The sequence below is a fragment of the Lissotriton helveticus genome, chromosome 6 (assembly GCF_964261635.1).
Source record: "Lissotriton helveticus chromosome 6, aLisHel1.1, whole genome shotgun sequence".
Taxonomy (NCBI): Eukaryota; Metazoa; Chordata; class Amphibia; order Caudata; family Salamandridae; genus Lissotriton; species Lissotriton helveticus.
The window spans coordinates 772,603,927-772,619,522 of NC_136067.1; the positions used below are offsets into that span (position 1 = coordinate 772,603,927).

The window sequence follows — 15,596 nt, forward strand, 5'->3', positions numbered from 1 at the left end:
ACTATCATCAGCACGTTAACATCAGATCCGCGTACAACAAGTGCTTCCTTCCCTTTAGAATTAGAAACAGGAATTTTTCTGGATCCAGTCTGACGCCTGGGGACAATTCTACGTGAAGGAATCTGTGACTAGAATGGTCTCTATCAGATACATCATTACCGAAGGTAAGTGACTTGTACATTTGGGAAGGCATCATGGCAAGTATGCAGAGGGGACAATCGTTCAGCAGGGAATCACTTGCCACCTCCTTTTCAGATGCCTGTAGCTGTTCAGTGATTGGCGACTGCAATTGCAAACTATTGATAAACCACATTGTGGGACTCTTCCTCCTAATTGTGATTAAATGTGAGCTACAAATTGAGTCAAAACAATTTGAAGAAATACACTTTTGTGGTCTTAAACCTTTTGGTTTTGCAAATTGTAGAGTTTGCATTGGATCATAGACTTTTAACCAGACAGTTGGAGCTAGTTACCACGATGTTAGTCTTAATAAAAGTGTGCATATTTCCTGTACTGCTGTTATAACACTTGTTTTGTTATCCTACAGATCTTAAACCAGAGTTGTGGCCTAATGGTGCGTTTAATACCCATGCTGTCCACCTACTTGGATCTGCTACTCTTTTACCTCACAGTTTCTTTGGGAACCCACAGGGGCACTGGGAAGTTGCTTACTGTCTTGGCTCATTTATTTACAGAGCTTGCCCAGAAGGTATGTATTGTTGGAAAATTACATCTACAATTCACATATTTCTGTTTATTTGAAAAAGGGGACAATAAAAGAGCCAAACTTCATGCTTGAGTGTATTGTGACCTAGGGTTGTTCAACCTCCTATCATTTGACATGTTTTGGAACCAGCTCCACTAAGGGGGTATGTAGTTAGTTCATTATTGTAAGAAGTAAAAGAACTACAAATCTATTTTTGATTCATACAGCAGATTTATTTACAGAGGTTGCCCAGAAAGTAAGTAGCTCTGGCAAATTAGGTTTCAAATTCACACATTTCTGTTTGTTTGAGAAAAGCGGAGATGTCCAAGCCAATCTTTCTACTTGCATGTATTGTGGTCTAGCCTAATTTCAGCAGTTTATTGTTGCTATTCTGTTTTGCAACCTTTAACCATCTGAGGTATGTAGTGAACTAATTGTAACAAGGGACAATAATATATGCCTATATCTGTTAGAGACTACTAGCCGCAGATTCCTTCACGTAGAATTATCCCGAGGTGTGAGAATGGATCCGGAAACTTTTTGCCACAGCATCCCTGCGTGCCGGAGGCGGGGTGATACCACGCGACTCCACCCAGGCGTCGTCCGCGTACATGACGTCAGCAAGGTCACATAAGCCCCAACCCGGCGCGCCTACGTCAGTTTTTTCCTTTTCCGCGTGCTCCGCGGATATGGTCTTTTCTCGTGCCTGTTTTGGGGCCCTTTTTTGTTCGTCATTGTGACTATTTTTGGTGGACAGTGTGCGAATGCCTTTGGGCTTCAAGACTTGCACGTCGTGTGGGCGACTTACGTCGGCGACGGACCCTCACCTTATTTGTATGTGGTGTTTAGGGGAAGATCACGGCACCACTGATTGTGAGTCGTGCCACCATTTGAAGCCGAAATCGCGGCCGGAGCGCTGGATGAAACTACTCTCAGCGTGTCTCTCAAGGTCGGCTTTGTGAGAAGTTGGCCTGATATATGATGCTCACTAGTTCTAGTGATCACCTTGTATCAGTCCAAACAACCCTTATGGTGATTGGTTGTAAGTCAACCTTATAGACCAGCTATCCTAATGGTAGCATGGACAAAGCAGTCTTAGGCTAAACTCTTTTGGCATGTGAAGCCAGCTGTTTTACCACATATAACCCCTTGAATACCAGATGAAACACAGGTTGTTATGAAAATAAACAGTATATTTATCAATAACAAACACCTCTGAACTCTTTATGAGATCAGAGGGCTAAGCACATGACAATCTCTTAGGAAAAATACGACAAGTTGCACAAAATTACAATGGTGCTCTAGGGGCACGACAAACCATATACTAAGTAAATGGTATAGGTAGAACGATAGAAGGAATGGAGCTGTCCAGAGGCTGGAGGTTCGCTGGGACTACACTATCCTAACCTCAGGTAAGTAAAGGAGGCCCACGGGACGCATGTGCAGAGTTTGAACTCACACGCGAGATGCGTAACAACGTCTATGGACAGTACAGTTCAAGAAAAAGGTGAGTACGGACAATCCTGACTGGTTAGGACTAAAACGACTGTGAATCTTGACACTAGGAGAGTCAAGCTACCCTTGAGCACTGAAATGCTCTTGTTACCTCAACCACGGGCTGCGGGTGCATAGGTGCGAAGTCGTGTCGGGTTTCTGCGTTGAAGTCTATGGAGCCTGGAAGAAAAGATGCTGCAGGCGACCAGGAGGAAGATGTCCGGTGCGATCCATGGGTGGATCGAGGAAGAAGAGGACCTGAAAGCAGAGGGGACAGTGTTCAAAGTCACTAGCCAGTGACCGGTGTGGAACCAGGAAGGAACCAGGTGCTGTCGTCGCGATCAGGTGAAGAGTGGACGCTTGTCTCTGCAGCCGCATGGACCAGGAGGTGTCTTCGACGACCAGGATGGAGGCACGAGCTGTCCCACGCAGGCTCTCGCTGTCGGCGGTTTCGGATCCGGATTTGGAGTCAACAGGCCTTGGCAAAGGCAACCCACGCAGTGAGTGGAAACGGCGTCTGGAGTGGACCAGGAGGGTCCGGGGTGCTCCTCTTTTGGAAGGGAGCAAGGGCCAGTCTGGAGCAACCAGACCAGCAGTGAAGATTTCAAAGTTCGTCGTCTAGGAGGCCACTAGCCAGCCGGCAAGTGACCAGACAACGCGTCGAGCAGCAAACAGGCAGAAGGGCCCCACGCAGATCTCGTGGATGCTGGAGGGCTGATCTTCGGTGCAGGAGCTGCTCGGGGCTGGGGCTTCTCAAACCCCAAAGCACTTGGTCGAGTTTACCTCAGGAGTCGTGCTGGAAGCGAAGTGCAGTTTCTTCCAAGATGGCCGGTCCCACGTGTCTCGTCGCACCCACGGATCTCAGCTGTGCTGCAGATGTGAGTTGAGGTCGGAGAGGTCTGGGAATCCGGGTCTCGTCGAGCTCTGAAGTCTGGATCCTCGAGGGAAGACAACAAAGTGAAGCCGCTGGACGCTTGATGGTGCCTGCAGTTGCAGGGTGGACACTCCTTGCCCACAAGGGAGATTCTTCAGTCTTCTGTGGAGCAGAACGTCGAAGTCCAGAGTTTCTTCTTGTAAAGTTGTTCAGGATAATCTAATTTGTAATTGGACCAGCTCCTACCTTTATTCTCCCAAAGGGGGCTGCACTAGTGACTAGGTCCCTCCCATGGGTGGGACCAGGAAGGGGGGTGGTTACACCCCCTATCCTTTGTTCGGTTTCGCGCCAGAACTGGGGCTGGAGTGCCCCAGCAACTGGTTTGAACCGGTGTATGCACAGGGCGCCTTGTGTGCCCCAGGCATGTCTCATTCCTTTCAGCCCTCCCTACCTCAATACACAAAATCCTGTCTGGGGAGATGCTAGCACCTCCCAAGGCAGGAAACCCTTTCACCAGGCCTCACTCGCTGGAAGGACTCCCAGCATCAGGAGGTCAGACTTGTGTCTGTGGTGGCAGCATCCATTTTGTGATGCCTAGGCTTCGTTTAACTTTAACCGGGGTTCACAGTTACATACATGTCGTGTCCCTCTAAAAGGGTGGAATGCTACCCCCGTCGCCAGAACTGGCGAGCGGGTAGTATTCCAATTCGTATGACACCTTACTCGACATGTTTTGATGATGCTATACCAAAGTTAGCATTTAACCGCGAGGATTATAATGCACTTAAGAGTATATGGTATAGCGTTATCATGGAACAGCTATTAGGACTTGGTTCCGCAAGCTGCAGACAGGCTCAGCTCATACCAGAGCACCATCTCACATAATTCCAAGCACTCTGCCTTCAGGATTGATAAGGCCTGCCATAAATGTATAGGAGTGACTGATAGGAATATATGTGTCCATTTTAGGGTTAGATATAGGCATAATAATAATAATAATAATCCACATTTGTATAGCACACAATCACCCGTTAGGGTCTCTAGGTACTGGGGGCCGTCGGGAAGATTAAGCAAGCTATTGCCCAGAGTCGCATGGTGCTGGGCTAACCTGCCGCCGGAGCCGGGGATCGAACCCTGATCCCCAGATTCCAGCGTCAGTCGCCCTGGCCGCGGCGCCACACCTCTCCCTATATCTATAGCAAAGGGTGATTACACCACCTTGCCCCAGCTGTCTTGCAGCCAGTTGTCAGTTTTGGATGGCCAGCCAGGGGTGGCATAATACATGCTGCAGCCCCTGGTAGGCCCTGGATACACCTATTCCCTGGGTACCTAAGGTACACTGTACAGGCACTGATAAGGTGGCCCAGTACCAATAGGTAAATGCACCTAAAGTACATGGATGTCAATTTAGAGAGAGAACAGCTAGGCTGTGGGTCTGATTAGCAGGCCCACAGCCAGGGAAAGTCGTAAACCAGTGAAGCAAAAAGCAAAAATCTGGGTTGACCATAGGATTGCAGACCCTACTCTCCTACAGGCTTCATCCCCTCGATCTTCCTCGGCAGACTGCTTCGGAAGCGTCCGTTGTCGTCGTCCTCTCCCCTCTCCGATGTCACGAGAGCGTCTCTCCCCGGTGGGAAAGTTTCGCAGTTTGTCCCTGGAGGTTGGTGTTTGGCCTGCCCGGGGGCGTGGGCTCTTCGCGGGGGATTTATTTTATGGTTTTATAGAGCGCAAACCAGACCTGTGAGAGTCTCAGAGCGCTTTACAGGATTAAGGGGGGAGGCATACAAAGCATAGGATGGGAGGGTTCACATAGGGAAAGATTGGGATATATTGTAGGGGAGGAGCACGCAGTATATAGTTCAAGCTACATGTGGGGAAAAAAGCAAGTAGATAAAGAATACAGGGGGTGCATTATACCTGAAGAGCGTGCTGTCAAAGGTCCAAGCTACGTGTGGGATCAATATGCAAGTAGTTAAATAATTAAAGCAGGAAGGTATAACTTACCCACAGTCTCAGCTCATTGAGGGAATGATTGAAAGGTGTATACATGGAGAAATCAGTATGAAAGACACCTATGTATTTCTGAAGTGGGAACAAAATATAGAGTTTAGAAACAGTAGATATTTGCACATTTCCGAAATTGTGAATACTCATAGTAGCATGAGAATTATCAGTAATTTTTCAAAACGATTTCTTTTTTTACACATTGTCTTTCATTTGGAAGGCAGAAATGCATAGAAAGTCATTAGGTAATAACAGTAGCTTAACAAATCTGAATTGCCCGAAGTCTCCCGATAACAATGGTACCTCACTTGTGTGGGTAGGCATAGTGCCCACGACCGCAAACGGCTCAAAACACAACGTGAACACACCACATTTTCACAATGAAAAATTACCCTTTTTTTGCAAAGTGCCTAGCTGTAGTTTTTTAACCCTAGCTCTGCCGGCACCTAGGGAAACTTAGCAAACCAATACCGTTTTGAAAAGTAGACACCCAGGGGAATCCAGGATGGGGTGACTTGACTGCCTCCCACCAGGTTCTGTTACCCAGAAACCTTTACAAACCTAAAAAAATTGTCCAAAAAAACACATTTTCCTCACATTTCTGGGGTGGAAAGTTCTGGAATCTGCGTGGATCCACAAATTTCCACCCACCCCGCGTTCCCCTAAGTCTTCCAAGAAAAATGGTACCTCACTTGTGTGGGTAGGCCTAGTGCCCCTAACAGGAAACGGCACAAACCACAACGTGGACACACCACAATTTCACAGTGAAAAATGACCCTATTTGGCAAAGGTCCTAGCTCTAGTTTTGGAACCCTAGCTCTGCCTTCACCTAGGAAAACCTAGCAAACCTATAGATTTTTGAAAACTAGACACCTAGGGGAAAACCGGATGGGGTGACTTGACTGCCTCTCACTAGGTTCGGTTACCCAAAATCCCTTGCAAACCTAAAGAATTGTAAAAAAAACAACATTTTCCTCACATTTTTGTGGTGGAAAGTTCAGCAATCTGCGTGGATCCACAAATGTCCTCCCACCCAGCGTTCCCCAGGTCTCCGGATAAAAATGGTACCTCACTTGCGTGGGTGGGTCAAGGACCCGCGACAGGCAAGGGCCCAAAACCTATTGAGGTGACATCAAAATGACCTATCACAAACCAACTTGGTTTTGCAAGGGGGGCCCCATGAGTTTTTGGCCCGGGGCTCGGCAGCCATCTAGGAAAACCTACCAAACCAACACATTTCTGGAAACTAGACACCTGAGGGAGTCCAGCGAGGTATGGCTTGCATGGGTCCCCCAACATTCTCCTACCCAGAATTCCCTGCAAACCTATTGATTTGACATCAAAATTACCTAGGGTGAGTGATGGTTCAATATATAAAATTTATAAACAAGATATTTCAGAAAAATGAAATGCACTGTCAATAATTGAAAGGACAAAAAACTGAACCATTGACTCAGCTCGTGAGCTGTAAAGCCACGACAAGGCACCAACCGCTTTACAGGCCATTCATACTCCTTTCATACGTCTAACACATACAAAGCCATTCACAACGCCAGCCACGGCCCAGCACATTACAACACTCACACCAGCAGACAGCGCCATTCAAGGGCCCATCACTTTCACACACCAACATTCCTGACACAGCAACCACACCAGCTCACAGATTGCGTGAAGTGGCGTTTGGCTAGCAGTGTGTGTAGTGACCAGCAGCAAGTCATCTACTCACACACCGCTAGCCAAATGCCAGTCCACCCACACCGCCAGCCAAGCGCAAGTCCACCCACACCACCAGCCAAGCACAAGTCCACCCACACCCCCAGCCAAGCGCAAGTCCACGCACACCGGCAGCCAAGCGCCAGTCCAGGCACACCGGCAGCCAAGCGCCAGTCCAGGCACACCGGCAGCCAAGCGCCAGTCCAGGCACACCGCCAGCCAAGCGCCAGTCCAGGCACACCGCCAGCCAAGCGCCAGTCCAGGCACACCGCCAGCCAAGCGCCAGTCCAGGCACACCGCCAGCCCAGCACCAGCCCACGCACACTGCGGCCCGCGTGTCATCCTCCTATCCACCGTTTCCCGGTGAGGGGGCGTCGAGAGTCCAGATGGAGACATATGCGGAGGCTTGGCGGACCTCACTGGCGTCGTCTCCTCCTTCCCCTCCTGGTGCGTCAGCGGGTCCCTTGCCTTGCGCGAGGCCCTCCGCGGCGCCGGCTTCGGCCCTGGCTCCGACTGGTTCTGATCCAGGCTTGGAGGATGTGGTTCCTCAGGGGTCCCTCCTTTGGACCACGGCACCTCTGCCTCGCCGCAAACTCCCCTGGGAGTCTCTGTGGTGTCGCCGGGGCTCGGGTCGCATCCCCGAGCCCCTCTCAGCCCTCTGGGCAGGCGGAGGCCTTGTCCGTGTCCTGCGCGATGGTAGGCGTCATCTGCGGCTCTGCGGTCAGCGTCGTTGGCGCCGGGATGACGTCGCCGGAGTACTTAGACGCCGCCCTCGTGCGCTGACGTCAGTTCTTTTTTTTTTTTTGCGCCAGCAAGCGCCGATCCGGAAAAAGTGGTACCCTTAGTCAATTTTTGACTAAACTTTTTCGATCTTTTTGATCTGTTTTTCGAGTCGAGCGACTCAATCGGTGCCGGTCGGTATGCCCGAGTTCAAACCCTGTGCCGACCGATGTCGGTTACCGACCCCCATCGCCGGTGCCTGCATTGCCTGGAGCCCGACCATGATGCCGGGCCTTGACGTCGAAAGCTAGGCGGGAGCAGTCCCGTAAGAACCTCGAGCTCCGGCAGTCGGTCCCGTGCCGATCGAGGTCCCGGTCCAGGATGAGGTCGAGGGACCGGTGGCAGGGCCAGAGTCATCACAGCTCAGCGAGTCAACACCACTCGTTGGGCTCCAAGTCCTCAGGTAAGAGGCACAAGAAGTTGAAGAGGCGACACCGCTCTTCTGACTCACAGCCGACGCTCGCACGATGCGGCCGGGCGTTCGGGCGACACCGCCCACGCGGCTCCGCGGCCAGCTCCATACTCGCCGGTCCCTGGGCTGAACGCGACGCCAGAGGCGATTGACGCATTCCTTGTGGCCATGAGGAATCGGTCTCCTTCGACGGGCCCTGCGGAGGTGCCTTCCGGCCCCGGGGGTTCGTCTGGGGGTCCTAGCGGGCCCGCGGTTTTGACCCCGGCGCCATTAGGTGCTTAGGCCCCGGTGCCGTCGGCGACTTCGGTCCGACGCCGCAGGGCCCCACTGGATCCAGGTCCGGATCCGGGTTGCCACTGGGCGAACTCACGACCCCTCCGCCGGTGCCGACCTCCAGGGTGTCGCCCCCGACGACGTTCCCGGACGACGTCGGTGGACATTCGACTACGAGAGAAGAACATTTCTTCTATGATGCGGCCCCATCATTTGAACCGGAGTACCAGGAGATGGAGGACGAGGCGGATTGGGACCCTCTGGCACGGGAGTGCTAGTCTCATCAGGACTGGGCAGGTGAACTGGGGGAGGCCAGTGGTTTGGACACTTCGCCCGACACTGGTTTTGTCTCCCCTCCTAACATGGCTACGGGGGAGGGGGCTGCCTATAGTGTGGTGCTGACGAGGGCGGCCAAGGCCTTGGCTCTTGAGCTCTCCGTCGCGCCCTTGAGGACTAACCTCCTCACTGAGGTCCTTAAACCGCAGGCAAGCTCCTCGGAGTCTCTGCTGCTGTTTAATGAGGCCTTGACTGACGTTCTTTTGGGCACTTGGTCCAGGCCCTCTACAGGTACCCCCTGTAGATAGGAACGTGACCCTAGCATGCTGTCCACCCACCCCTCCCCCGAGAACCTGGTCATCCAGGCCTCTAACTCCCAGACCGCATTCTTGACCGCTCCTCCTGAACGGGAATCCAAAAGGTACGAAAAATATGGTAAGAAGATGTTCTCCTCACTGAGTTTTGGGTTGCGGTCAGTCAACACCGCGTGCCTTTTGGGCCATTACACCCACTCTCTGTGGGATACGGTCGCGGACGTGCTGCCACAATGCCCGGAGGAGGCCCGGGCTAAACTCACCCAAGCCCTTGTGAAGTGTTGAGATGCAGCACGGTATTCCATCCGATGTGGCCTGGATACAACGGACTTGCTAGGCAGGGCGATTGCTACGACGGTGGCGGTTCGCCGCCACGCCTGGCTGAGGTCCGCCAACTTCTCGGCTGATGTCCAAAACACCCTTATGGACATGCCGTTTGATGGCCGTCGCCTTTTTGGCAACAAGGCAGACAGTGCGCTTGAGCGCTTTAAGGACTCTAGGGCTACGGCCAAGTCCTTGGGCCCGTCGGCCCGCGCCAGCAAACTGCTGCCTTTCGCTGCTTTCGTGGCCGTGGAAGGGGCGCCCCCACACGTCCTGCCAGCCACGGCCTGCAGACTAACATCCAGCACGGTGGCGGACGTGGTAACCGCCGTGGCGGTGCCCGGGGACAACGGCGAGGCCAGTCCACATCCACCCCCGCAGCATCTGCCTCAAAGCCTTCCTAGTCCGAGCTTTCAGGCCCATACGACGCTACTGGGGGGGCAGGGTTCGCCATCACCTCCTCCACTGGCGTACCATCACGTCAAACAGGTGGGTGCTGCAAATCGTCCGAAGGGGCTACTCCCTCCCCTTCGAGGCGACCCCTCCAGCCATGCCACCGAAGTACCACCGCATGTCGGGGGATCACTTGAAGCTTCCGCAAGAGGAAGTTACGGCCCTCTTGGCCAAGAGGGCCATCGCGCGCGTTCCTGGGCCAGAAGTAGGGTGTGGTTGTTACTCCCACTACTTTCTGGTTCCCAAGAACGGCAAAGGGGGCCTACGCCCTATCTTGGAGCTGCGGAACGTCAACGGCTTCCTCCGGAAGGAGAAGTTCAAGATGCTGACTCTGGCTCAGGTCTTAGCTGCCCTAGACCCGGGAGACTGGATGGTAGCGTTGAACTTGTACGACGCTTATTTTCACATCCCCGTCCTGCCGGCCCACCGGCGTTACCTGCGTTTCACGGTAGGCCTCGAGCCCTTTCAGTTTACTGTGCTCCACTTCGGCCTTACCAGCGCCCCACGGGTGTTCACCAAAGTGATGGCGGTGGTCGCAGCTCATCTGCGCAGGTTAGGGGGTCTCAGTCTTCCCCTACCTCGACGACTGGTTGTTAAAGGCGGGCTTGCCCCAGACAGTCGTCAGACTACGGCCGACCTCCTGCACTTGCTGGGGTTCTCCATCAATGTGCCAAAGTCACACCTGTGTCCCTCTCAAAAGCTCCTCTTCATCGGAGCGGTTCTAGACTCTGCGCAGTTTCGGGTTTATCCTCCCAAACAGCAGGTTCGGGATATTCAGGCTCTGATTCCCATCTTTCAGCCTTTATCCTGAGTCTCGGTCAGTTTGACGCTGCGGCTTCAGGGGCTGATGGCCTCCTGCATCCTTCTGGTGCATCACGCCAGGTGGCAGATGCGGACTCTGCAGTGGGACCTGAAGTTTCAGTGGGCACAGCATCAGGGCAACTTGTCCGACCATGTCTTGATCTCGCAGGGCACTGCAAGACAGTTGCAGTGGTGGCTCACGGACCTCGATTGGGTCGGCGGCAGATCCCTCTCCCTTCCCCAACCGGAGCATGTAGTTGTGACCGATGGGTCTCTCCTGGGATGGGGAGGCCACATGGGAGAGGCGGAGATCAGAGGCCTCAGGTCTCCGGCGGAGTCCCGGCTCCACATCAACCTTCTGGAGCTGCGGGCGATCCGACTTGCACTGAAGGCATTCCTCCCCTCTGTCCGGGGGAGTGTAGTGCAGGTGTTCACGGACTACACCACCGCCATGTGGTACTCCAACAAACAGGGCGGGGTGGGGTTGTGGACCCTCTGCCAGGAGGCTCTGCGCCTCTGGCTGGAACATCAGGGCGTGACCCTGGTGGTTCAACACCTGGCAGGTTCCCTGAACTCCAGGCCGGACAAACTCAGCCGTCAGTGCATGATGGATCACGAATGGCTTCTGAACTCGGACGTGGCACAAGGTCTCTTTCAGCATTGGGGAGAGCCTGGTTAGATCTATTCACCATAGAAGAGAGCGCGCAATGTCATCAGTTCTGCGCATTGGAATTTCCAAGGCGCCATTCGCTCGGAGACGCTTTTCGTCGCGAGTGGAGTTGCGGTCTGTTGTACGCTTTTCCGCCTATACCACTTTTGCCCAGAGTGCTGAAGAAGATCAGGCGCGACCGGGCCCAAGTCATCCTTGTGGCTCCGGACTGGGCACGAAGATGCTGGTATCCCGAGCTACTCGGCATGTCAGTCGATCCCCTGATTAGTCTGCCTCTTCAGGAGGACCTTCTGTCGCAGCAGCAGGGGACGGTCCTCCACCCGAACCTGTCCAGCCTCCACCTCCATGCGTGGAGATTGAGCGGCGGCAGTTGAGGCCATTTGACTTGCCTCCTGAAGTCTGTGATGTTATTCAGGCAGCCAGGTGTCCCTCCACAAAATTGGTGTACGCCTGCAGGTGGAACAAATTTGTGGCATGGTGCACAGCAAAGACTGTGGAACCACTCTCTGCCCCACTTTCTGAGGTTCACCTCTTTCTTCTTTCTCTTGCCCAGCTGGGCTCTGCTCTGGGCACTATCAAGGGCTACCTCTCTGCCATTTCCGCCTTCTTAAGGCTACCTGATCAGCCCTCTTTGTTCAAGTCCCCAGTTGTAAATAGGTTCTTGAAGGGCATCACTCATATGTTCCCCCCTGTTCCTTTCGTGATGCCTCAGTGGGACTTGAACCTTGTTCTGACTTATCTGATGTGCGCTCCCTTCGAGCCACTTCATAACTGTCCTCTTAGTCTTCTTACACTTAAGACTGCATTCCTGGTTGCCATCACCTCTGTCAGGAGAGTGAGTGAGCTCCAGGCCCTTTCTTCTAAGCCTCCTTTCCTTTCAGTCCATCCGGACAAAGTTGTGTTGCGGACGTGACCCTCTTTCCTGCCCAAGGTAGTCACAGCCTTCCACATCGGGCAGTCAATCACTTTGCCCACCTTCTTTCCGCCTCCGCATCCCTAGAAAGAGGAAGAGAGGCTCCACCGTCTGGACCCAAAACGTGCGCTCTCCTTCTATCTGGATCGCACACGCCAGTTATGGGTGGATGACCAACTCTTTGTTGGTTACGTGGGCGCTAAGAAGGGACGGCCGGTGCACAAACGAACCATTTCTCGATGGGTCGTCTTGTGCATCAAGGCTTGTTACTGTTTGGCTCGAAAGGAGCCTCCTGTGGGGCTTTCTGCTCATTCCACACGGGCCACGGCGGCTACTACTGCCCTGGGGAGTCCCCTTGCAGGAGATCTGTCAGGCAGCTACGTGGGCCTCGCTGCACACGTTCGCAAGACACTACTGCCTGGACAGCCAAGTCCGGAGAGATGGCTTTTTTGGCCGTTCCGTCCTCCAAAACTTTCTGGTGTGATCATTGGTTCTCAGACCCACCACCGGGGTTGGTATTGCTGGGGTATCTATTCTAATGTAAGGAATCTAATACTAACCTGGTTCTTTCAGATGCACAAGTTACTTACCTTTGGTAACGATATATCTGTAAGAAACAGTAGTTAGTATTAGATTCCTTACCGCCCCACCCATCCTCCCCGTTCTGCGAACTGATATCTAGGGTTAAGGTCATCCCCATTCAGGGCCCTAGTTTCATGGCACCAGTGTCTGTTTTTATCATGGCTCTGCGTTTCTGGCGCGGAAAAAGCTGTGTATAAGAACTGACTTCAGCATGCGAGGGCGGCGTCTAAGTACTCCGGCGACGTCATCCCGGCGCCGACGACGGACGCGGAGCCGCAAACGACACCTACCGACACGCAAGGGTACTGCTACGCAAAAGTTTCCGGATCCAGTCTGACGCCTGGGGGTATTCTAAGGTAAGGAATCTAATACTAACTACTGTTTTTTACAGATATATCGTTACCGAAGGTAAGTAACTTGTGCATTAATCACCTGCAGTTGCTAACCAGTCATCTAGCGCTCATAGCCTTCCTTCCCCACCTGATTGGCAAGGTAATCCTGATCAAAACAGACATGACTGTCATGTATTATCTGCAAAAGCAGGGGGGACCCGGTCCCATCAGCTCTCATGTCATCCCCAGACCACCTTTATTTATGCTTTTCCATCTCTGACTGCTTCCGTTCATGGTTCGCAAACTTCAGCTGACAACTCTTACCCCATCCTAGTGGCTTCCAGATGGGCAAAAAACCCATGGTTCACCACACTCTTAGAACTCTTAGTAGTTTCCCACGAGTTACTGCTGAGCAGGCACGACCTTTTAACGCAGAGCCATTTAGAAATCAGACCTCAGGTACCTCAACTTTGCGATCTGACTCCTGAAGTCCTAGAGCTTGGTTATTTAAATCTACCACAACCTTGTATTGACAATCTCAAAGAAGCACACAGGCCCACTACATGTGCGAGTTATGCTGCAAAGTGGAAAAGATTTGTTCACTACTCTCATTCCAAACACATTGATCCTGTAGGAGCTAAGGTTCAAGACACGGTCTGTTTCATTTACTTACCTCCAGACTAGCTTTTACTTCTTTAAGGCTATACCTAGCTGCAGTAACCGCATACAAAACAGACACCATACTTCTCTATTCCGGATTCTGTCATTAAAGCCTTCCTAGAAGGTTTTAAGAGTATCATTCCTCCTTGGGTGCCACCAGCTCCTACTTGGAATCTCAATATTGTATTAAAAAGATTGAGACCTCCATTCAAGCCCCTCCACTCCTGCACATTCCTAGTTGCCGTCCCTTCACTCAGACATGTCGGTGAGCTTCAAGCATTACCTTTTGAGGAACTCTTCTTCCAATTGCATAAAGATAGGGCGTACCAATCCTATATTTCTTCCAAAGGTGGTGTCTCAACTCCACCTTAATCAATATATTGAATTGGCAGTATTTTTTCCTCAAACGGACTCAGTTGCGGAAAGGGCTTTACACACCTTAGATATAAAATGAGCCCTCATGCATTATATAGATAGAACCAAATCGTTTAGAAAAACACAACTCCTCTTTGTTGCCTTTACAATATCCCACAAAGGAAGAGCCATTTCCTAATCAGGCATTGCACTTTGGATTCTCAAATGCATCCAAACATGCTGTGCTAGAGCTAAAAGAACATTACCTAACCCTCCTAGATCTCACCCCACTCAAATAAAACGAGCTTGAATGGCCTTCGTAGGATATATACCTATTCCTGACATATATGAAGCGGCTACATAGTCCATACTGAATACATTTACAAAACATTATTGTGTAGATGTATTGGCCTATCAACAAGCCAATGTTGGTCAAGCAGTACTTTGTACATTACTTCAAACAACTGCAACCCCCACAGGTTAGCCACTGCTTATAGAGACGGAACTGCTTTACAGTCTGTGCTAATCATATATATCTAGATCCTCACATGCTCCAAACAGAAAATGTTACTTACCCCGTCAGCATCTGTTCGTGGCATGTAGTTCTGTAGATTCACATGTGCCCAACCTCCTCCCCGGACACCTGTGTTTTTTGCGGTTACTTTTATAGGTTACGACAAATTCCTTTAGAATGGGCATCTCACTACTACTTTATACTTCACATTCTATCCTCACCTGTCTTGCGGTAAAAAACAATCTAACAATGGTGTCGATGACCATGTGCATTACCAGCAAGAGGAGTCCCCCCCCATACTTTGTGACTCAAAATACTTACTTCAAAGAAAACCAAATTCCACACATCCAAGCCCAAAACTAGACAGTAGGGTTATGCTAAGCATGTGAATCTACAGGGTAAACAACGTTTACCACAAATCTTTCTCCCCGCAGGGAATCACAGCGCGGTTGTTACAACGACCGCGTTGTGATTCCGCATATCATTACTCTGCAAGTCGGAACAACGACTTGCAGAGGGAAGGGGGGGGGGGACGGTGGTGTTGGATTTAAAATCCAACACCTTCCCTATTGCCCGCACAGACTGGAGTTGGAATAGGGAATTATACTGTTCCAACATCCAGCGCCCCCCTCCGCAAGTCGTTCCGATTTATGGAGTAATAGTATGCGAAAATCACAACGCGGTCGTTGTAACAACCTCGTTGTGATTCCCTGCGAGGAATACAGCAGGATAATGTCATACATTCGAATCTACAGTACTACATACCACAAACAGATGCTTAATAGGTAATTAACATTTTCCATCTGGTGGATATTCTCTCTAACTGCAAATTCTTCCCTGCCCTCCCCCTCCTTGTTCTGTGGTGTGGCTTCTTTTTGACATCTAAAAAGATCCCAAGTTATAAATCTGCACTTTGGTACCTCCAATTGTTCATGATCTGTGTCGGGGAGCTTGAAGAAAGCGAAGCAAGAAACTGATGTTACTTTCAAGGCGTTATGGAGTCAGTGCAGAGTTGCATGGCACCACCAAGCTAGCTGCTTATGGGAGCATTGCTGGTGAAAGATTTTCATATCCAGTCTGACACCCTGGAAGTATTCTCAGGTGAGGAATCTCCATTGCCAAATGTAAGTAACTTATTCTAGTCAACCGT

General features: G+C 51.4%; 1 protein-coding gene across 1 annotated transcript in view; it reads left to right on the top strand.

Annotated features, from left to right (window-relative positions):
* MDN1 (midasin AAA ATPase 1) overlaps positions 1 to 15,596 on the top strand; it is a 2,221,312-nt gene that overhangs the window by 1,852,701 nt on the left and 353,015 nt on the right. Inside the window, exon 83 of the mRNA XM_078648266.1 lies at positions 548 to 709. Within this exon, the coding sequence (XP_078504392.1) occupies positions 548 to 709 (162 nt within the window). The remainder of the gene's footprint in view (positions 1 to 547; positions 710 to 15,596) is intronic.